We start from the raw sequence: 23,960 nt of genomic DNA, 5'->3' as shown, positions 1-23,960 counted from the left end.
GATGGGAGAGTCGTAAGTTTTAGCCTAGAAGAAGCAATGAAGCATCCACCGGAAAATTACTCTCTATTCCGGTGTGACCCAATTGACAACATTGTTGCCGAAGTGCACCTTGCAAAGTTAGATGAGAAGTACATGATTGGAGAAGCAAATGAAGATCCAAGCAAATTAAACACCACACACCATACAAACCATCCGGAAACTCAAACATCAAATCATGACAAAAAGATGGAATTGAAGCCACTACCCCCACCTAAGGTACTCATATCTTGATGAAGCCTAAAAGCTCCCCGTGATAATCGCACAAGAGCTAACTCCTCAACAAGAAGAAAAGTTGCTAGAGGTATTGAGAAAAAATAAAAGGGCAATCGGGTGGAGTTTGGCGGATCTAGTGGGAATAAGCCCCCAAGTATGCAAGCACCACATATTCCTTGAAGAAGGAGCAAGACCGGTCCGACAACCTCAAAGGAGACTTAATCCAACCATTCTTGAGGTGGTGAAAAAAGAGGTCACTCGGCTACTTGAAGCGGACATCATCTATCATATCTCGGATAGCGAGTGGGTAAGCCCGGTCCAAGTGGTGCCAAAGAAATCCGGGGTGACCACAATCAAAAATGAAAGCGGTGAACTTATAGCAACAAGAGTGCAAAATTCTTGGAGAGTATGCATAGACTACCGGAGGTTGAATGCGGCCACAAGGAAGGACCACTTTCCACTACCGTTCATCGATCAAATGCTTGATCGACTAGCCGGTAAATCATATTATTGCTTTCTTGATGGTTACTCCGGATACTTCCAAATACACATTGCTCTAGAGGACCAAGAAAAAACAACATTTACTTGCCCCTTTGGAACGTATGCTTACAAACGTATGCCATTTGGCCTATGCAACGCGCCAGCAACGTTTCAAAGATGCATGATGAGCCTATTTGCGGACTTTCTAGAGTAATGTATGGAAGTCTTCATGGACGACTTTAGCGTGTACGGTGATTCATTTGATCATTGCTTAGGTAACCTTGAAAAAGTCTTAGAGAGATGCACCAAAACAAACCTTGTCCTAAATTTTGAAAAGTGTCATTTCATGGTCAAACAAGGCATTATTTTGGGGCACATAGTTTCAAAAGAAGGCATCTCCGTAGATCCGGCAAAAATAAATGTCATATCTAGTTTACCTTACCCCTCCTCCGAGAGGGAAGTCCGCTCTTTTCTTGGACATGCAGGATTCTACCGGAGATTCATCAAAGACTTTAGCAAGGTAGCCATACCTCTCTCTCGGCTACTGCAAAAGGACACTGAATTTGAGCTAAGCAAGGAATGTATGGAAGCATATGACAAACTTAAAGTGGCATTGACACAAGCTCCTATTGTGCGAGGACCGAATTGGGCTCAACCATTTGAAATCATGTGTGATGCTTCGAATTATGCGATAGGGGCCGCGTTAGCACAACGTGAGGGTAAGACTCCCTATGTCATAGCTTATGCTTCAAAAACATTAGACGGAGCCCAATCCAACTACACTACTACCGAGAAGGAACTCCTAGCTATTGTTTTTGCTCTAGACAAGTTCCGAGCCTATCTTCTTGGTTCTAAGGTAGTAGTGTTCTCGGATCACGCGGCACTAAAGTATCTGTTGGCCAAAAAGGAATCAAAACCGAGATTAATTCGTTGGGTGCTTTTGTTACAAGAATTTGACTTGGAAATCAAGGATAGGAGTGGTTCCCAAAACTTAGTGGCGGATCATCTGAGTCGCCTTGAACACACAAAAAGCGACACCACTCCTATCAATGACTACTTCCCTCTAGATAGTTTGCACGCAATCTCGGAAGTGGTTCCTTGGTATGCCCCGATAGCAAACTACTTGGTTTCACGCACCTTCCCTCCCAATCTCAACAAACATCAAAAGGACAAGCTGAAAAGCGAATCCAAATACTATGTTTGGGACGATCCCTTTTTGTGGAGGTGTAGAGCGGACCAAATAGTGCGACGGTGCATACCTCAAACCGAATTCCAAACAATCTTAGACGCTTGCCATTCTTCCGAAGGAGGTGGCCACTACGGCCCCCAAAGAACGGCAAGAAAGGTCCTTGATTGCGGATTTTGGTGGCCAACCCTTTTCAAAGATTCTTCCCTCTATTGCAAATCTTGTCCCCAATGCATTCGGTTTGGAAATATTTCTAAGAAGGACGAAATCCCCCAACAAAATATGCTTTTTTGTGAAATCTTTGATGTATGGGGAATCGACTTCATAGGACCATTTCCAAATTTCAATGGCTTTCTCTACATCTTGTTAGCCGTCGATTATGTGTCAAAATGGGTGGAGGCAATCCCCACCCAGACGGATGATGTCCATGTTGTTTATTCTTTTGTGAGGAATAATATCATTTGTCGTTTTGGCTCCCCAAGAGCAATCATAAGTGATCAAGGATCCCATTTTTGCAACAAAAAAATGGACGGCCTCATGAGAAAGTACGGCATCATACACAAATTCGCCACGGCCTACCACCCTCAGACAAACGGCCAAGCCGAGGTGTCTAACCGGGAAATTAAACATGTGTTGGAAAGGATTGTGAAGCCGAATAGGAAAGATTGGAGCACTAAACTCTCCGATGCACTTTGGGCATATCGAACAGCTTATAAAACACCCATTGGCATGAGCCCTTTTAGACTTGTATATGGTAAAGCATGCCATCTACCGGTAGAAATCGAACACAAAGCTTATTAGGTCATAAAGGAATGCAATATGAATTTGGGTGGAGCCGGAGTAGAGAGAAAGCTTCAATTGGCGGAATTGGAATGCTTGAGATTAGAAGCCTATGACAATTCTAGACTCTACAAGGAGAAGATGAAAGCCATTCATGACAAGAACATTAGGAGAAGGGAATTTGGACCCGGTGACCTAGTGCTCCTTTACAACTCAAGGTTGAGATTACTACCCGGAAAGCTTAGATCAAGATGGGACGGACCTTACCAAGTAGAGAAAGTAGAACCTTACGGGGTCTATCACTTGCGCCACCCATCAAGTCCGGACATTTTCAAGGTGAATGGGCACCGTCTCAAATTGTACCATGGTGAGCAAAGAAAGAACTCCAAGGAATTTGAAGTGTTCCTCTTGAGGGATGCATCTCTTGAACAAGAACTTTGAGCTAATGGACGTCCAACTTAAGGACGGTAAACAAAAGTGCTAGGTGGGAGACACCCCACCATGGTAAGATCTACCATTTGTACATAACCATCGAATTCTTCTTTGATTGATACTTGTTTACTACTTGACTTCATGTTTGGTAGCTAGGTGATCGGTGAAGTTGTAGTTAGATTTCGTTTCAAATTTTGTTTCATTTGTAGAGTTCATTTGGTCCTTTATCATGTCAATACATCCTTCTATAGTGCCTAAAATGGTTGTTTGGAGGGTTGGAATGCTGAAGGTAGTGCGAGAACATGCAAATTTGAAGAAGGCACCCTTTTGCGCGAGCGCGCACCTCACGCGCACGCGCCCATGAAGCATTTCCGACAACCCACGCGGACGCGCGATGTGCGCGGACGCGCGGATTGCACGAAGTACCCCTCCATACATATTCCAGAGAATTAGGCCACTCTCGCGCCTGCACTAAGCCACCAGCCCACCACCTCTGACGCGTGTGCGCACTAGGCGCCAACGCGCCCACATGCCCACAACGCGAGGCACGCGCACGCGCCCATGCCGCGCGCGCGCCGATCGCCCCCTGTGCACTCCTGGTACATATTCCAGAGAGTTAAGCCAACCCCATGCCCACCTCAAGCCTGGGGCATAATCACAGTGCCGCCCGCGCGCACCGTGCGCGCGCGCGCCATCGCTCCGCCCCGCTTCCTTGCGGTAGCGCCCCCGTGCGCGCCCGCATGGATGACCGACGTCAATATAATAGGGAGCACACTTGCCCCCTTCATTCTTCTTCCCCTTTTTTCTTCTTACCTCCTCTACTACCCATTTACCTACTACTACCTCTCCTCCCAAATCACCCCCTACCATCACAAACAACCACCTCCGGCGACCACCTACCTCCGGTGGCCCCTACATTGCCCCCCTCCATTCTCCATCAGTCCAATCCACAACCTTTCCCCCCATACCCCTTTTCCATCTCTCTCGAGGTACTATACTAGGCTCCCCTCTTACTCTACTTCTCTCTTTTGCTTCTTAGTCAGTTAATTTCATTCTCTTTTAGGTAGTCTTTTCTTCCCCCCCTCTTTTGAGCCCCTCATTTCTTTGGGGTGTGTTTTTAGCTCCTTTTCCATTTAACTCTTCATGGGCACTTGGGTCATAACTTCTCTTGCATTGATGGATGAGATGTGTTGCATAATTTTCTTATAACCACTGTGCATTGTAGTGATTAATGTTGGTTTGTGGACTGTTACATTGCTTCCCCCCATCTATTTACATACTACTAAAGGATGCACCCCAAGTGTTTGAAGAAATGCATACATGACACTTTTTGAACTCATTATGACTCATTGCTTCTTAACTAGTCACTTTTGGGCGCACCTTCACATTCTACAATCCACCCACTCACCATTTCATAAACTGCTTCCCACTTTTGGTATTTGAGGGTGTATGCTTCTCATGCCTTCTCTGTGCATGCCTACACTACCCCTATACCACATGCCAATGATTTGCCTTGCTCATCACATGTTATCTTCGTTACATGCTGCAGCTGTCATGTAATAAGGATACCTATATTCTTAAGGCACAATTTCTCATTTGCATAATCACATTCAATTACACTTCTTTGGGTTTGATGTTATCTCCTTTCCTTACTATCACAGGATGGTCATCAAAAAGAGCAACGGGAAGGCCCCGAAGAAGCCAGCATCCAATAGCGCACGCCAGGAACTAATGGCCAAGCCACTCCTAAAGAAGGCTAAGAGCCCCGTTGATGTTCTAGAGAAGGACAACCCTCCGAAGGATCCGAACAAGTTCCCTAACCGCTACTGCGAACTTGTTTACTCAAGGATGATTGAAAGGAATTATCACCCGGAGCCCCTTCTGGTCCTACCGGCTCACCTCACTCCGATAGTGATGCCACACATTGACCGGAGGCAATGGAGGTTCCTCTTGAGGCAACCCAAGGAGGTCAACTTATCATGGGTGGTGGAATTCTACACCAATTACCACTCACCCCTTCTCACATCAATCTTTATGCGCCGGAAGCAAGTGTCAATCACAGTGGAAGCCATCCAAGGAGTCCTTGGGATTGGGCCGTTAGCAGATGGATATGATGCCTATCAAGAAGTCTTGACAGCATGCGCCGACCGTGAGTTCGATTGGAACGCCGTCCTCTGCGTAATTGCTTCACCCGAAGCATGTTGGATTCGGGGGACCATAAAGCGAAGACCAAAAGGTTTAGATGCATGCTACCTCACTCAAGAAGCCACGGCATGGGCCCAAATACTAGCCCACTACGTGCTCCCAAGCACTCATGGGTCATCCATTACCGCCGAGCTTGCCTTATTGATATGGTGCATCTTAACCGAGAGACCGATCGATATTTCGCATGCCATTCGCCAATCAATGGGGCGCATTCATGCCAAGGGAAATCTACCATTCCCCGCTATGGTGACCAAATTAGTGGCGGCAGCCGGCGTCCACCGAGAGACTAAGGATAGGAGGACCTCAATCCCGGTCGAGGGTGATATTATTCTGACCAAGAAGTGCCTCAAGCCTCCGGAAGTCACCAAGGACATTGGACTACCCACTCCTACTCGCAACACCACTACATCCTCCACGCCACAAAAATCAGCCACCCAACGCCTTGAAGACCTTCACAAGAAGTTGGACCGTTATGAGAGGCGTAACCAATGCCGATATGCTCACGTGAAGAAACTTCTGAGCATTGTCACCCCACCTATGGAGGAACCAGATATCTCCACATCCACCGCGACCTCAAGCGGAAGTAGCGATGACAACGGAGATGAAGGACACTCGGGGGTCGGCCATTGCCAACCATTGCGCATCACCTCTAGCACGGAGGACCGTGCTAAGTTTTAAGTGTGGGGAGGTCGGCCGACCGATCTCCGTAGGTAACACCCAAATAAATTTTCGTTTTCTAAACTCCTTTGTAGTAGGATAGGTTGCATGATTAGGTTTTCCATGATATCATTTGCATGATAAGTTTACTTGGTTGGAACAATGAAACTCTCTCTTAGGAAACTAATACTTTGGGGCAACCTTGACATTGCCAATTTTGAATATCTTGATTCCAAATTGCTTGAAGAACTGTATTTTGGAACATGAATTTTGAGTTAAGAAGACAAGCTAGTGAGCTTTGAGCCTTGTTTTGTGGCTACATCGTATAGTCACTTATTTTCCTTCTTGTGTACAGTTGTTTCCTCTCTATGAGTGTAATCCTTGCTTTGTTTGAGTCTATATGTCTATTATTCCGTGTATTCATGCATTTATATGATTGAGGCCATCATTTCATTAGCCCACCTACCAAATAGCCTTACCCTCTATCTTCCCTTGTCAGCCAAAATTGAGCCTACGCTTAACCCACTTGTTCTTTAAATTACCACATTACAAGCCTAAAGCGGAAAACCATAATTGTCCTCATTTGGATCTTTGATTAGCTTAGGCTAGTGTGTGTGTGAGTAGCATTCAAGTGTGGGAACCTTGGGACATTGGGGGAATACAAGGGGTAGTTTTGTATTGCTATTGAAAATATTGGGAAGTGGGTACATACTCATGTATTAGTCAGATGTAAAACCTTATGCATTGATGCTCTTGTAGATAAAAAAAAAAAGAGAAGAAGGAAAAGAAAAGAAAGAAATAAAAAGGGGACAAAATGCCCTAAAGCAAAGTGCAACCTAATAAGATCAATGCATAAGTATTGTGAAATGAAAAAAAAAAAAAAGAAAATACATGAGTACGTGAAAAAGTGAAGAATGGGTAGTTAGAATATAACTCAATTGTATAGGATGTCATAGGTTAGGTGGAAAGCTTAAAGCTTATCAAAGATTCAAATTTCAAGCTCACTTAACCATATATGCATCCTACCTTAACCCTAGCCCCATTACAACCAAAGAAAAGACCTCATGATAGATGTATGCATGCAGGAAATATATGTTGATTGATTAGATGAGGAACAAATCTTGGAAAGCATGATTAGGAGGAAATTGAGAGAATCAACCCTAGACACTCGAGCGAATAGAGTGTAAACACTTCCGGTGAGGGTTCGATGGCTCTAATTCATGATTCCCGGCTCTCACGAGCAGGCTTCATGCAAAGTTGCATATATTGCACTTGATGCTCAAAAAAAAAAAATTAGTGAATCCCATATATTGACCGCCACCGTGCCCTATATGCTTGCATATATCTTAGGAAGGTTGATTTGTTCCTAACCAAGTAGATGGTAGTACTAGTCGTAGTTGCATTCACGTAAGTAGGCTGCACCTCAGGAGTCTTATGCCTTTATGATCCTTCGGTCTTTTACGATTCTCTTGCATTTCTTTAAGCATGAGGACATGCTAGAATCTAAGTGTGGGGAGGTTGATAAACCCCATTTTGAGGGTTTATCTTGTATCGATTTCAGGGGCTTTATCAATGATTCCACACGCTTTTCATATGAAAATACAAGACTTTGTGTTCCTTTCCTAACTTTTGCCTCATGGATAAAAACATTCTTATTTTGCACTACATTAGATACATTTCTAATCTTCTCTTGGTGCCATTCGATGCCGTGACCTGTGTGTTAAGTGGTTTCAGAATATAGGGCAGGGATGAACCGGAAGAGGGAAGGAGAATGGGCGCGAAGGAAAGGAGCATGAGAAATTGAGCTTTGGAAACTTCAGCAAGGGCGCGTGCGCGTACTTGGCGCGCTCGCGTGGATTGCGCAGCTAGGAGCCAAGCCACGAGCCGGCTTGTGTAGCGGCTAGGCCACAACCCCTATGGGCGCGCACGCGTACACTGCGCCTCCGCTCACATTGCAAGATACCCCAGTGGCGCGCACGCGTGCTTTGCGCGTACGCGCCGATGCTCAAACATGATTTTTTTAGAAGTCACGTGACCTAGGCGTGGAGACAGTTGGAGATCTCATCTTGGAGGAAGTGCCTTGGCGGGAAGAGCTTAAGAAGACCAAGGGTTGAAGGGTTAAGGACTTTTGGCTCATTTTTAGATGGTTCTAGATTTTTTTTTGGCATTTTTAGTTACACTCTTAGGTAGAGAGAGAGAGGGAGATTCTAAGCTCTCATGAGGATTCATCTTCATCCATTTTCTGAATTTTCCATCACACTTTGGTGAGATCCATTGTAATTCTCAATTTACTTGTTCATGTTATAGATCTTCTTCTCCAATTTCAATTAGTGCTTGTAATTGCTCCATCCTCATAGATCCTAGATTCAACTTTGTAGTTTTGGATTTTTTCCAATTTCTTGAGAAGTTCATTTCCATTGTTGTTCTTTGTTAATTGTTGATAGTTCCTTGCGTTGAAGCACTTTCAATTCTACTTCCTTCTCATTTTTACTATGCCTTTTATCCTTGCTCATCAATTGTTTGATAAAATGCCAACATTAGTTATGGAGTAAAAGTTTCTTACTTGGCATAGGGTTTGGGTCATTAGAAAGAGTTGAATAGTTTATGTCAATTGTTGATTTGGAATTAGAAATTGCTAATTGACTTGGAGTGCACTAAAGCTAGATTTCTCTAAGGTGAAAACTAGGACTTGTGACTCAAGTTAGTTATCCTCATTTGACTTTCCTCTATACCTAGGGGTTGACTAAATGAAGCAAGGCCTAATTGTTGTCATCATTGAAGGGACTATAAGGATAGAATTTCTAATGCCAACCCTAGGCCAAGTCTTCTAAAAATTGATTGCTTGTTTGTCATTGATTTTGCTAAACCTTCAAAAGAACCACAACAAGGCTTCCTAATCAATAAGATGCATGCTCTAGCAATTCCAAGGGAGGACGACTCGGGGGACTAGTACTCTCGGTTATAGATTGTAGGATTGTTTGATGCAAAGTTTGAATGTTGATTAGACTATACTCACGATTATATCCATTATTGAATTCTATATCGGCATGACAAATTTCGTTTATCAATGACTATTTAATATTATTTATCCTGCTCCATAAAAATTAGTAAGATCCTCTTTTTGCAGCTTGTAAATTTCTTAGTGAAGTCTCTAAGTAGAGAGGAGTGTTTATGTTTTGTGCTTGTGTCCATTGGATTGGATGTCATTTATATACAGAATGATACGAAGTGTATTTCATGCAATCCTGTATTTGTTTTGAAGGGTCTAAACTACTTCATAATACTTATTTTTCTTTTTTTATTTACGTTGTAGTTTATTAGTCTATAACAATGAGCATTTACATGCATCAATCTATAACAATGAGTGATGGGCGAAAAATTGTCGATTAAGAATTTAATATAGAAATAATGTTACAAGTACAGTTCTTAACCGACGAAAATTTCGCTTATCAATTTAGAAAGAATGTCACAAATTGAGAATAAAATACTGGGAGTAGAATTCCCAAGCCGTCTCCCAACGAGTTGACAAAAGAGTACAATTTATTGGTCAGGAGTTTTCTAAGAAATAAAATAAATGATTATAAATTAAAGTAATCAAAATTAACAAGAGGTTTTATGCAATTGAAATAAAAAGCCTTGACCAGGAGAAGATTAATCGGAGTTCTATCCTTGTTGGATTTTCTCAAGTGTAATAGTAAGAGGTTGTTGTTTTTACTTAGTTAACCTTTACCGATTAAAGGAAAGTCAAGTAATTGAGCCAACTCCGATTCACAAGTCCTAATCATCTCCTATGGAAGGATTAGCGTTAGTGACTAGAGAGTTAGCCAACAACTTCCAATTGCAAATCAATACTTGAGTATTCCAACTCAAGGGTCTCCTATTAATCAATTCCAAAGTCAAGTTAAGAACCTACTCCATTGACATGGATGCCAATTTCGTAGACATGTAAAAGGAGTAGAGAAGAGACATGGTAACTAAAATTAAATTAATAAAAACTAATTTTGAAATAATAAATTAAGGAAAGATGATACTCAAACCAATAGTGAAATTAAATGTAAAAAATAATTATTGCATTAATACTTTCCAAAATCAAAGATATTCATATGTAACTCTGAACAGGGTAAATGGGCAATAAAAGAGTAAGGAAATAAGGAAACAAACTAGAATGATAAAGACTTCAACGGAGGTAGTAACTCTTCTCAATATCCAATCCAAAAGCAATAAACTAGAAATCTATGAATATGAAGAACCCTAGAGGACTCATCGGATAAGAAAGAGATGGCCAGTCCCTTCCTAATGCGAAAGAGCTTTATTCCGGTACTTCACACCCAAAGCAAAGCTGCACGGAATAGGGGCCTTACTTGTCCCAGTCCGGGAAGAGGTTAAGGTATTATGGTTCCTCCCACATATCTTTCAACAAGGCATCCTAAGAACCTAAAACAAAAACTAAGTGAATGAGAATCAGTGTTGAGTCTCTGCTTGTTCTCTGGCTCTAGTCTGTGTTTCTGGGTCGAAAACTGGGTCCAAACTCAGCCCAAAATCGCCCCCAGCATCTTCTGCAATTTCTACACGTGATGCACGTCACGCGTACGCATCAGTCATGTGTACGCGTCGATGGTCTTCTCCGCGTGTCATGCGTACGCATCAGGTGCGCGCACGCGTCGCTGTGGAATGTGCCAAGTCATGCGGACGCGTGAGCCATGCATGCGCGTCGATCCTCGCTGGTCAGCTCCTTAGTTTCTTGTGTTCCTTCTATTTTTGCAAGATTTCTTTCCATCCTCTTAGCCATTCTTTCCTTATAAAGCCTGAATAAACTTAACACACAGATCACGGCATTGAATGGTATAAAGGAGAATTAAAAATTGACAATTTAAAGGCTTAGGAAGCAAGTTTTCAATCATATAACAAAATTGGGAAAGAATTGTAAAACCATACAAATTGTATGAATAAGTGTGCAAAGAATTGATAAAAACCTCTCAATTTAGCACAAGATAAACCATAAAATAATAGTTTAACAATGAGCATTTACATGGATCAATACTTGTATCGCATCTATACAATGATTTTCAAATGCCCATGGCTTTGTTTTTGTTATAATCTGTCGATGCTTTGTTTATATGTTTGTTCACCTAAAACATGAAACATATTAAGTGATATGATATAACATCTGGTTTGCACATTTAACCAAGACGATATACACATTGCCATATGCTGATTCTCCCTATATAGCTTTGACTTTTTTTACTTAATTATTAATTGTTACTTTTAACCTATAAAGCTATAAAAATAATTATTTAATAGACCGAATGTGTAATCTCCAAAAACCTATATATAGTGTTGGTAACTATGCTCATCCTTGCATACTTTTGTGCATTGTACTTTGAGTTGACTAAAGACACAAAAGATTGATTATATGTATAAACAAAACCTACAAAATCAGCTTTTATTTTCTTATATTTGAATGCTTAGAAAAGTAAAAATTTTTTTTTCCTAATCTACACATATTTTTATATATATGATTACTTAATATGTATTTATTGTGCAATGTGTTTTAAGTTGACTAAAGACACAAAAGACTGATTATATGTATAACCCAAACCAACAAAATCAGCTTTCATTTTCTTATCTTTGAATGCTTAGAAAAGTAAAAAAAGTTTTTTGACTAATGCATACATACTTTTATGTATATATGATTACTTAATATGTATATGTCATAATGATTTTACTTCTATCTCTGTATATCCTCTTTGAAAAAAACAAAATTTGATGAGAATGGATTACAAACTCTTGGTAAAAATAAATGAGTTTGAATATATATTCCTTAATAATATTTATGTGGATTCGTGCTTGGATCACTGGAAATAGATGATAGTGATTATCTCCTTGGTTGCTAGTCTTATGTGTTTTATGACTATTTAATATTATTTATCCTACTCCATAAAACTTAGTAAGATCCTTCTTTATGCAGGTATAATCCTTGTATTGTATAGGTGGAGAAATTCCTATTAAGTCATATTCTGGAAATTCAATTTGCTTGTCGTTTATATCTTCTTTTAGTGTTTGGAATATAGCCATAAAGAAATATAACTAAAATCCAATTTGACATTCCTTGAAAAATAACCCTATCTTTCCAGGCACTCTAAGTGTAGACGCATTGACTGTTGAAAGCACCTTAATTTTATATTAAGAACTTTACGGTGTCTCGCCCAATAAACTGTCTTCTTTGACCACACTTTCACTTTAGCATTAACGATACTTACTTGCATTAGAAATACATATCGTATCAGGATGGAAAAATATTTTAATGAATCATCTTTTCATTGATAATGGTCATAAACAGTTAGAAACCCGATGAATTTAATTCCAAATGCATGTGAACAACATAAACATAAAATTGGATTTATGGGTGGTAGTGTATGTAAAAGCCAATGCTGCAGCATCCTTGGCTATGCAATATAATGTATCATCTTTGTCAGCTAACTCTTTTTATTGTCTCAACTTGATCGGTTATGCCATTTAAAACTTTCAAAAATTATGCCATTAAAATAATTATCCTTGTTGCAAGTACTTTACCCCTGGTTTACCCTCCTTTTCAAACATTGCTACCTTCATTATAAAGTTTTTAGGATTTATGCGTATAACCTACAAAAGCTGTAGCCAAATTCTATCTAAAAAAATTTCTTTATATTTCTTGTCACTTAGTCGAGCAATTAGTAGATATATTATTGTATTCAACTTATCCAATTTCTTTATGCTTTTAGATCCCTTGATTTTTTGTTTCTAGTTATTTGTGAAACCTATTGAACCATCTCTAAAAATCATATATGGGATCTTTCATCATTGTAATTGTCGAAGAGAAATTTTTTACTTAATCCGTATAAGGATCCATCAACTTTATCTTATTCAATGAGGATCATATTTTGTTAAAAAGGCATCCCTTTATGGACCTTGTCATAGAGATATGTTGAAAGTTTTTATTGGGACTGCTACCATAATTAGTCACAACATAATAGCCTATACTCTTGAACCTTGTTTAGATTTCTTTATAGTAATATATTTGCCCATTACGTGTAGAGAAATGCAAAGTCACCAAATTGCTTTATATTCATAAGAAATCTATGCTAGTTCAGAAATATCATCACTACATTATTTTTTTTAATCTTGAATTCACTTTCTTTTTTTAAAACCAATATAATCTTCTATTTGATTTACCTAATATTTTTTATTATTAAAATTTCTTTCAGCACAATAATTAAACATGGATAAAGAATGAAGTTTAATTAATAATTTCTATTTCTTTTTCATAAATTGAATCCCTTCTCAAAAATCAATTTGCTTTTCTATTTCATTTACCTTGCAATTTGAGAAACACACTTTTAGATATGGCTTTTAAATATAGCTTCTCCAAGGTTAAATTTTATTTTGCACCATAATTATACATGGTTAAAGAATGAAATTTAATTAATAGTTTTTGTCCTTTGTACACTATTCTATAACCCGTGTTAACTATTTTGAGTAGTCTTTCCAAGCATCACATAGATGAGAAATCAACTCTAAAGTAAAATTATATTCTGGATAATTTGGCTATATCAATAGTCGTTCTCAATATGTAAATAGTCTTTGTGAATCAGAAACTCCCATTTAGGTTGTTAGTTGTATTTCATATAATGTCAAATTTGTATTAACATATAATCCATCACGTGAAAAATAAGTTCTAAAATCAATTTCTCTGTTTGTTTTTCATCATGGATTATGTTTAAGGAATATATTCTCATATACCATAACATAATATAAGTCTCATTCAAAATATATTCATGATGATACATCGTTTTTTTGGATATCATTGCACATAAACAAGTTTTCTGATCCCCAAACATAGAACATCTTCCAAAACATATAGTCTATGGTTAAACATATACAACCAATATTAAATAACTTTGTCAACTTTAGTTAAAACTTAATTATCCGCATTAGATGTATGAGACTTTTGTTTTTTCCTTCCTTTTTGGGTGAATCTATTGGTTGAAACCTGGCATTCTTCATCAACAACCGAACCACACTTCAAACTTCCGGCAATTCTTTTAGCTGGTGTTTTGTATTTGAGACTTTCAACACAGTCTTCCATAGAATCCTACACAAAGACATGCATGATAGTTCACTTAGAATATCTTTAGAACCTAAATCACATATTTTTTTATACATTCAAAACACTTGCATATACTGACCATAGTAAGCTAAGGATCATTATCGCTCTTAAGATTAACAACATGTCCGGATATCTCCAGCGTGTTGCTACCTCTATTATCCTATTGTATGGTCTGAAAAACATATCTACTTATTAAAGTGGAATAGGTATACACGTACAGTGATGTTCATAGATGTGCTAACGTCCATTTTCTTAGGCTCGTTCTTCGCAACTGTTTCTTCATCATCACACACTTTCATGACTGTGTAAATTTGATCATAGTGTTTTATTTTGCCACTTTTCACATTGATTTTGAAAAGAACCATTCTATCTATCATGTTGTCCAGACTTTTAGGGTATTCGTCCTATTTAGCACCCTAAAATCCTAACCAATAATTAGATGTAGTTTTGTGTATATAATTTATACTATTTTGAAAAACAGAATTGTAACTTTAATCCCTAATAGTATAAGGATTTGGTGTGCTATATACATCCTCCTCTACAATTTTTTCAACTGCCTTTCCACACAACTGGTTGGTTTCTCTTCCCACAACAACAATGTAATGCTTCCGGTACCATCAACGACCATGACCTCAACCTCATTTCTGTTGTTTTACGTGATAATAGCGACAATAGTTTTAGTATAGGGATCAAAAATATCAAGTAAAATGAAGATGCTAATTGTTAATAATCACTCAAATTAAGAACACACACCTGAGTGTTGCACATCCATGGGTGTGGCCACACTTCTCGCACATTCGTACCTATTCCCTATAGAAGTTTTCACCTTTTTTGGACATCGCCTGCATGCTTTATAAAACCAATCATCCTTCCCAGCATTGATTCAGACAATAGTGCTTGCAATCCAGGTTGGCCCCTCCTGGGAAGCATTACACACATTAAGACCTTTTACCTAATAGCTCATCTGATTTTTGAAACAGCAAATAGGTTCATAATTACAATAACTTTAACAATAAAAACATCAAATTACCTCAACAGACTTCAAAACTTCTTCGATCGTTTTTCACAACAGTCGTGCCATTATTGAGCTCATCAGTCCCAGCCCATGAACTTTGCGTCGACAGATGGCTAATCCTCACTGAAGTTAACTCAGAACCACTGAGTAGGCTGCAACTCATGTGTTAATGGTTAGACAACATTGTTATATGACCACAAAACATTCAACTTCTTTTCAAAATGTGCTGACCTTTTTTTGAATGACATAACTTCTTTTAGTTCTGGGTTGACATGGACCTTGGACAGTTCAAAGTGGCTCTGCACTGAAGTTTTGCCATTCCATCTGGGTGCTTTAAAATATTAGAGGACCACAATAAGCGGTTCAAGTCGATCATCATCAAGGTGGGGGAGTATCTGGTCAACAGTTTCGCCAAAGAGAGTACAACTTAACCTGTTCTTCCTGTCATTAGCCCCAGGAATTCAATCTTACTATATAAATAAGAAAACCGAATAAACAACAGATCTCTCTTAATAAAAACACATAAATAAAAACTTACTCCAAGTCTTCCACAATAACAACCAAGCGCTTAGTCTCTATTCCCTTGCTAGTTACTAATTCTCTTGGATTTTCCTTTCCAACAACTTCTCCAATTATAACTACAAAACAATAAGAAACATACTTTTAGATATGGCTTTCCAAGTGGTTATAAATTTTTTGCACATTTATATATCATTACATATAGTCTTAGACTCACCAAACAGTTCAAGATCCTCTACTTTCTCGACTGTATGCACCTCTGCAAGGTTCCTAAATCGAAATGCTTCCAAAGAAAAAGTTGGATTCTCTATATGTTCAACCCTTGTTCTATGTGAAAGCACAAGTACCCACCTACTGACACCATTTTTTTTCTTGGTCATGTTGTCAACAACTATGAAGTTACTCATAGTATACTTGTAGAACTCAAGAATAACACTAATGTATTTCTTTGCTAGTGATCTTGGTATGGTTGCATAAATCCTGCCACCCTGTGACAATGAAGTGAATACTTAAAGAGTGAGTATATCCTTAACATGTTTAAGTCATAACAATGACATATAAAGCACAGTTATATTTTGTAAAAAATGCTCCTACATGTTTATCTTGAAGAACCATTTCAATGGAGCCAATTTCGTTGACATTGAACTTGTTCGGAGTTGTGCATACCTTTACAACAAATACTTTAAAATTCCATGCAAGTTTTTTGGCGTTCACATCTGATACTAAATCAAAATGTTCATCCATTGCGTTTCAGGTCTTCCACCAGGTTGAGAAGTAGTGACTGGAATGTGAATAATGTTGTGGAGCGTTTCAGGTCTCCCGCCAGGATTGTTTAATGACAAAAAATGGATATTTGAATTATATATATAACTGGTTTACTTCATGTACATTACAATGTCAGATTTATCCATTGTATGTTGCTTAATTTTCCTACTTACCCTGCATGCCACTTGTCATTCAAGAAACTGTTACACGTGTCGAGCATTGAACCCATTACTTGTCTCCTATTATATATTAATAGATTACCCTTATAAAATAGGTCATTTCAATTTCCAAACAATTTTTATTTATTATGATTATAAAATAAAATATAGCAAATAAAATATTTCAAATTGTGGTAGTTTTTTCACATGCCTCAACCCTCAAGTAACATTTTTGCAAAATTTCGTTGTAATCAATAAAATCTAACCAGCAACAAATCAACAAGTATTTTTAAATTACATTTTATACTAATTAATTGTTATTAATTACAGTTTTTTTTTAAGTTTCTCACGGTATCTTCCAACCCGGCAAGTTAAGAATTAATCCGTCGCGGTACTGAGATCCATGTAAGAGTTTGCCGTACCAATAGATTACTGCATGTACAAGATGGAATTCAAACATCTAACACTTATTTAAACGGACTAATAAACTAACTATTAGACTAACTCAACTTAATTCTTAATTACAATTATTTTAAAATTGGTTTACCTATATTTTGCTATTGTGATAAACTAAAAGTATGTATAGTCCAACTTCACCTACTCAGACCAGAAAAAATCCAATGACAGCATCTACATTTACACCAAATTTGTGCCATCCCCACATGATCTATGCGGCTCAAGTCCTCTTTCACTTGGCTACTCCTCACTGCAGCAGCTCTGATTTGTCTGAGACTAAGCTGCAAGCTCCGTCATCCTTCAACATACGTGTCACAACAGCATTTGTTTTCAAAAAATATTTGTATCTCTATTTTTGGTTCTTTACACTATAATTGACCACATATATATAAATATATATATAGAGAGTAATTTAGGTGTGAGAAAAATTAGATAGTAATTAATATACGTAGATAAAGTTATAAAATTCTTTTTATAAAAACGAAGAAAAGAATTCAATACAATAAAGTAGAATATTACTTAACATAAAATTATAAAACCATACAAAGATACCAGTCAATTTATGAATACTACAATTGACAAAATTTCTAATCGAATGATTTATAGCTGACAAAGGTTTGTACGGTTAGAAAATATGTGTCTATTTTTTCGCTACACCTTCCATTCATGTTCATATTGTGATCGAAACATACACAATTCTCAATCTCTTAGATTTTAATTTTTGTTGAAAGTATTTTCCTTTTTTCTTTGTCCTTTCACATTAGAAATAAACACAAACCCGTCATCCTTAGGTGTGGGTTTGTGAGATCATATAGCATCGATCTCAGGGTATACTACCACTCTTGCTTTTTTCTTTTCTTTTCATTTCTCATTTTTTTCAACTGTTTTATGGATAGTATGAGCATATTCCCCCCCCCCACTCTACCCAATGATTTTGAATTCTGGATATTGTTGTTGTGTACTATATCTTTTAATGGATCATGCATGGCTTTCTCCATTTGCGTTTCCTTACATTTTTGAAATATTTCAAAGATAAATATGGGAATTTTTTCTAAAAGTTGCATGGCAATTGATGATCTTGACTATTTTTCTTATATGTGATTATTTTAAAGCCTTCTATGAATTTATTGTGCGCTCTGTTTTCTTTGTGGATACTTAAGATATAACATGAGCAATTTGTTTTATAAGATTAACATAATTTTAATGGAAGTTGTTCTGATCTATTTTTTTTCTTCGGCAGCAAAATTTTAAAAGACATGAAATACATTTGCATGGACAATCTCGACTGCATCCATTTTGGTGTTATTATGCCATTACTTTTAGTTTGTTATGTATTTAAAGCATGATGATAAGAAGTATTATAATTTTACTTTAGAAAACCTAGTGCAAGATTTTGGTTATTGAATCATTTTATTATTATTATTTCCACTAGGTTTTTTCATAATCTGTAATTATAAACAAGTCGGAACATAAATATGTTTGGATTTAGAAAAGCAGCGCCAGCCCCAAATCCTGCTCCTTCTGGTTCAGATCTTGAACCGGAAAAGAAGACAAACCTTACTACAGACAAAAGAACTTCTTCAGAACCTGTCATTGCACCAAAATCCAAAGGAAGCTATTTTGACGATGAGGATGACGACGACGATTATTGGGGGCGAAAGCCTACCACAACCGCATCGTCGCGCACCTCGGCTGCTGCGAAAAACAAGTATAAAAATGATTTTCGCGATTCCGGAGGTCTAGAGAATCAAAGTGTTCAGGAATTGGAGGGCTATGCAGTGTACAAAGCTGAAGAGACCACACAAAGTGTTAACAATTTGGTGAAGATTGCTGAGGACATAAAGGGTGATGCCACAAGGACCCTTGATATGTTGCACCAACAGGGTGAGCAAATAACGAGAACTCACAATATGGTTGTTGAAACTGAAAGGGACTTGAGTCGGGTATGTTTTTCGTCCTTTTAACTTCAAGATTCAATAACTTTGGGTTGCAATTGGAGGAGTGTTAGGCCCGTAAATTTTGTGATTTGTAGTAATCAATTAGTCATTATCAATATTTTTAATAGTGTGAAATTATATCTAATGGTGTGGGATTACTCATTTTTTTTATGATTAAGTATTAGTCAATTTTTAATAAAAGTGCAGACCCTTAAACACTCTCTTTAGATTATTATGTCTCCTTCAAACAAAACTACAAGATGAAGACATTTTTTGTTTTCACTTTGGAAAGTATATTATAAAATACAAGAAATAAATTCCTGTATATGGTAGATATATAAATTTATGCCTTTATTCCTATTTCTATAACTAAAAAAGTTTTTAATTTGTATCTGTTGTCTTTGTATTTTTGTTTCAAAGACAATATTCAAACCTAAATAACCTTAGTAATTAATGGTCTAATGGACAATATCAAATTACTACTTCTTTATGATATCTTTGTTTGAATAATAGAACATTATCATTATATATATATATATATATATATATATATATATATATATCAATGGGGACAGTGGGACCCTTTTCACACTTATGATTTATCCAATTATGATAAAAAAAAATTTAAGAATATAGCGATTCTTTGAGTAAATATGGTAATTCAAATCATCAATTCAAGAAAGGGATTAGTGAAATATATATATATATATATATATATATATATATATATATATATATATATATATATATATATATATCAATGGGACAGTGGGGACCCTTTTCACACTTATGATTTATCCAATTATGATAAAAAAAAAATTTAAGAATATAGCGATTCTTTGAGTAAATATGGTAATTCAAATCATCGATTCAAGAAAGGGATTAGTGAAAGAAAAAAGTAAATACAAATTACACTAATGACTTGATCATATTTGTTTCTCTTTTTATTTTCTAGGTTCTTTTAATTATTATTCCTCTATGATTTATTAATTCAAGAATTTATATTTTGATAATTCATCAGGGTGAAAAACTCCTAAACAATCTTGGTGGCATGTTCTCTAAACCTTGGAGGCCAAAGAAGACAAAGGAGATTACAGGCCCTAAAATCTCACTAGGTTTTTTCACAATCATTTAACTTATATTATAATAAAACATTAAAATGTAATAAGAATTATTTTTATGTCTATTCTTTTATTCTTTTCTACTTTTGGTATAAAAAAAATGAATAATAAAAATAAAAAATTAAAAGATTCATATTTATACTAAAAATAAAAATATACAAAAAATATTTATAAAAGAATGATGTAAATATATTATTAGTTATATTTGATAGTGTGTGTTGTAAGCAGACAATACAAATAAAAAGGGGGAAGCAAATAAGGAAGAGAGGGAGAAGTTGGGGTTGGCTCCTGGGCAAAAGGGACGCTCTGGCTCTAACACACCCCATCCTGAACCAACCAATGCCTACCAACAAATAGAAGTATGCCTTCTTTTTTTCCCCTTACATAAAAGGGAGTGAATGTTATCGTTTCTTAATTAATAATGTCATTATTATTAAAGAAAAGGGTGTTATTATTAAATTAAAATAACACAATATCACTCTCTTCTATCAAAAAAATCAAATTTTATTTTATTATATTCTGTGAAGCAACATAATTATCTCGTTATGTTTCTATAATAAATTAGAATGAAAAAGCAAAACAAGACGAAGGACTATCAGATCTCAGTAATATCTTAGACGATTTGAAGGGCATGGCAGTTGATATGGGAAGTGAACTTGACAGGTACTACACAATTATAGTATTGCCACTTATGAAAATCTGTACAAAATTATTATATGAGTAATTAAACACTCAAATTGGTCTCTAAAAATTTTTAAATCATACATTTTGATCTTTCAAGAATTCTTATTATTTTAAGGTCTTTGAAATAGATTGATCCTTTTATAAAGAAAACTAATTTATTATAATAATATTTATTAGGATCTAGTTATCTTATAATAAAATTTATTAAAACTTATTTGTTCAATATATGCATATTAACCATTTTATTATAAGTCATAAAAAATCAAACTATCTGATAAAATAATATTTAGAAATTTTTAAAATAATAAAAATTTATTAGAAACTAAAATATTTAATTTGGAAATAATTGAGGGCCTATTTAAATATATAATCAAATTATATTGATATCAAATTCCTTATTAACCAACAACAAATATATTTTTACTGTGAAAATCAGAAAACATACAAAGTTTTAAGGAAATTTTTAAATTTGACTAACATGTTAAGAATTACGGATTTTGATTTTTGCTGTTATTACCGCAAAGACAAATTTGTTAAGAAAAAATGATAGAAAACTAGATCGTTTGTTGGAAAATGTTTTCCCTATTTTGTTGAATTCATAAGAGTCTCATGTTAGTAACATATTAATTTTGGATTATTATGTTTTCAATAAAAATATTATGCTAGTAATATTATAATTTTTCTCTCGGTTAAAAACAAGAGACTAAACTGGAAAAAGGATTTGTGTGTCTATTCAAGTTGTCTATTCAAGTTGTGTGGAATGATACAATATAGAAGGGTATTTATAGGGACTAAGAGAATCGTAATAATAAAGACATAATATTCTATAATAAATATTCAGATATACTAAATAATTCTAATTGATCCTAATTGATCCTAATTATATTCTAACATCCCCCCTCAAACTCAAGTGACAACTTGAGTTTGAAACTTATTTAAAACAACGAAATAAAGAGAAAAAAAATGCATAAACTGATAAAACGGATGCAGACGGGACTGCCGGAAGGAAGCGCAGATAGAACTGCCGCTTGTCTGAAGGAAGCGCAGACAGAACTGCCGCTTGTCTGAAGGAAGCGCAGACAGAACTGCCGCTTGTCTGAAGGAAGCGCAGACGGAACTACCGCTTGTCTGAAAGAAGCGCAGCCGGAACTGCCGTTTGTCTGAAGGAAGCGCAGACGGAACTACCGCTATCTGAAGGAAGTGCAGACGGAACTGCCGGAAAGAAATGCAGACAAAACTGCCACAAAGAAATACAGACAAAATGCAGACGGAACTGCCACGAGAAAACGCAGAACTACCACAAGAGAACGCAGATGGAACTGCCACGAGAGAACGCAGATGAAACTGCCACGAGAGAACGCAGAAGGAACTGCCGAAAGAGAGCGAAAACTATATGATTTTCTTTCATGAGAATAGGTAAGCAGTGAATGACAATGGTGTTTGATCATTCAACTAAAAAAAAACATAAGACAGAGAGAACAGGCTAATCGGTGAGGTGAAAAGGTATCAAAGGAGTGACAAAAGGAAAGAAAAAATGGCATAGAAAAAAAAGTGTAAAAACTATGGTGATTTCACCGCAAGGAAAACAACCTATCATCTTCAAGGAGGATACCATGGCTCTGATACCATGTTAGAAACAAGAGACAAAACTGGAGGAAGGATTTGTGTATTATTGAGTATAATTAAGTTGTCTATTTAAGTTGTTTGAAGTGATACAATATAGAAGGGTATTTATAGGGACTAAGAGAATCGTAATAATAACGACATAATATTCTATAATAAATATTCAGATATACTAAATAATTCTAATTGATCCTAATTGATCCTAATTATATTCTAACACTCTCTATGCTTTTATGTTTCTTGATTTTTTTTTAGTGAGTCATGTATAAAAATTATTATGTTTTCTCTCTAGATTTTTATGATTTTTTTAGCTTTTTAGTACTGCTCATGTTTTAACGATCTCTATCTTTTTAGTTGTACATGTTAGATCTTTGTTTAGTTCACTTACGTTCTACATGTAAAAATTGCAGGCAAAATAAAGCTCTTGATCATCTAAGTGATGATGTGGATGAGTTGAACTCTCGAGTTAAAGGTGCAAACCAACGTGCACGCAAGTTATTAGCAAAGTGAAAAGTGATAGTCTCCGACTGTTGCACTGTGAATTTAATTAATGAAATTTATTGGTCCGTCGGTCGGTCATCATGGTGTTTTGACTTGTTAATAATTACGATATGATTTCAATATTGTTTCTTTTCACTATTTTTGCCATTGTATTTTAAGAACATGGCAATTATAGACAAACTTTTTATCATTTATTTATTTATTTTTGTATTTAGCAAGGTTCACAGAGCCGGATCAAACATTGAGTTGAACTAAATACAGTACTGTTTATAATGTTTAGTTCAAAACTAAAATTTTAATCAAAAGCACCAAGTCACACAATATTTAGACTATAAATTGAAATGCTAGATTTATAGTAGAAGGGGATTGAGTACTTTGACATTCTTTTTTATATTTAATAACTTTATAAAAACATACGAAGTTGTTTTACATTTGAACTGTAATACCTTTATTATTAAAATGTTACGCTTTTGGTTGCGTTACTTTGATAATAAGAAGTATTACGATGACTTTAAATACTTAATAATAAAATAGGAGCCTTTGACTCAAAATCGTATCGCTATTTTCTTTGAAAAACTAAAAAAATACTTTATCTTGAAAACAAACAAGCATATTCATATATACAAAGCTTATTACATAAGTAGCTTATAAATATAATATACATATAAAATATATAACTCCTATCCCTCTTATAATATTATAATAACAAAGGCGAGAAAAGAATAATTATCTAACTAAAACAACAATATCGTATAAACAAAACGCAATAAAACTCTTCGTAAGCTCCTTCATTCGGTTCTTGAAAAGGTAAAGTTGTAGGAAGTGAGAACCTAACCACATGATCTCACCACAAAGTTTCAGAATTTGTTATAAGAAGATATTTAAAAAGAAAATCGTTTTCAAACATAATGATCATTCGAAAACCAAAACTCACTTTTCTTATAAAAGAATCTTAAAAAGTTTCCTAACAGTATAAATGACCAACCTGTTCTAAGCATAGGTTCATTAAATCTATGCTGAACCAACTTGATTTGTCATACTTA

The 23,960-nt window shown here is 36.1% G+C and overlaps 3 protein-coding genes across 3 annotated transcripts; 2 read left to right on the top strand and 1 right to left on the bottom strand.

Moving 5' to 3' along the window:
* The first annotated feature begins 2,737 nt into the window (after positions 1 to 2,737).
* Positions 2,738 to 4,845, top strand: LOC107640614 (uncharacterized). Its single transcript, XM_016344125.2, has 3 exons — positions 2,738 to 3,065; positions 3,340 to 3,419; positions 4,792 to 4,845. Exons 1-3 carry the CDS (start codon positions 2,738 to 2,740, stop codon positions 4,843 to 4,845), a joined length of 462 nt encoding a protein of 153 aa, XP_016199611.2.
* A 10,649-nt stretch (positions 4,846 to 15,494) lies between these two features.
* On the bottom strand, positions 15,495 to 16,416 carry LOC148564510 (uncharacterized). Its single transcript, XM_088487046.1, has 4 exons — positions 16,267 to 16,416; positions 15,890 to 16,160; positions 15,692 to 15,791; positions 15,495 to 15,594 (listed from the first exon to the last, which is right to left on the bottom strand). Exons 1-4 carry the CDS (start codon positions 16,414 to 16,416, stop codon positions 15,495 to 15,497), a joined length of 621 nt encoding a protein of 206 aa, XP_088343172.1.
* A 1,353-nt stretch (positions 16,417 to 17,769) lies between these two features.
* Positions 17,770 to 23,018, top strand: LOC107640613 (putative SNAP25 homologous protein SNAP30). Its single transcript, XM_016344124.3, has 6 exons — positions 17,770 to 17,879; positions 18,484 to 18,994; positions 20,010 to 20,103; positions 20,338 to 20,468; positions 20,675 to 20,772; positions 22,827 to 23,018. The coding sequence occupies exons 2-6, from the start codon at positions 18,527 to 18,529 to the stop codon at positions 22,924 to 22,926; spliced, it is 891 nt and encodes a 296-aa protein (XP_016199610.1). The 5' UTR covers positions 17,770 to 17,879; positions 18,484 to 18,526; the 3' UTR covers positions 22,927 to 23,018.
* The last annotated feature ends 942 nt before the right edge of the window (positions 23,019 to 23,960 follow it).

This window comes from Arachis ipaensis, chromosome B5 (genome assembly GCF_059453495.1).
Source record: "Arachis ipaensis isolate K30076 ecotype BB chromosome B5, ASM5945349v1, whole genome shotgun sequence".
In the NCBI taxonomy this organism is placed as follows: Eukaryota; Viridiplantae; Streptophyta; class Magnoliopsida; order Fabales; family Fabaceae; genus Arachis; species Arachis ipaensis.
This window is presented reverse-complemented; position numbering and strand designations above follow the sequence as displayed.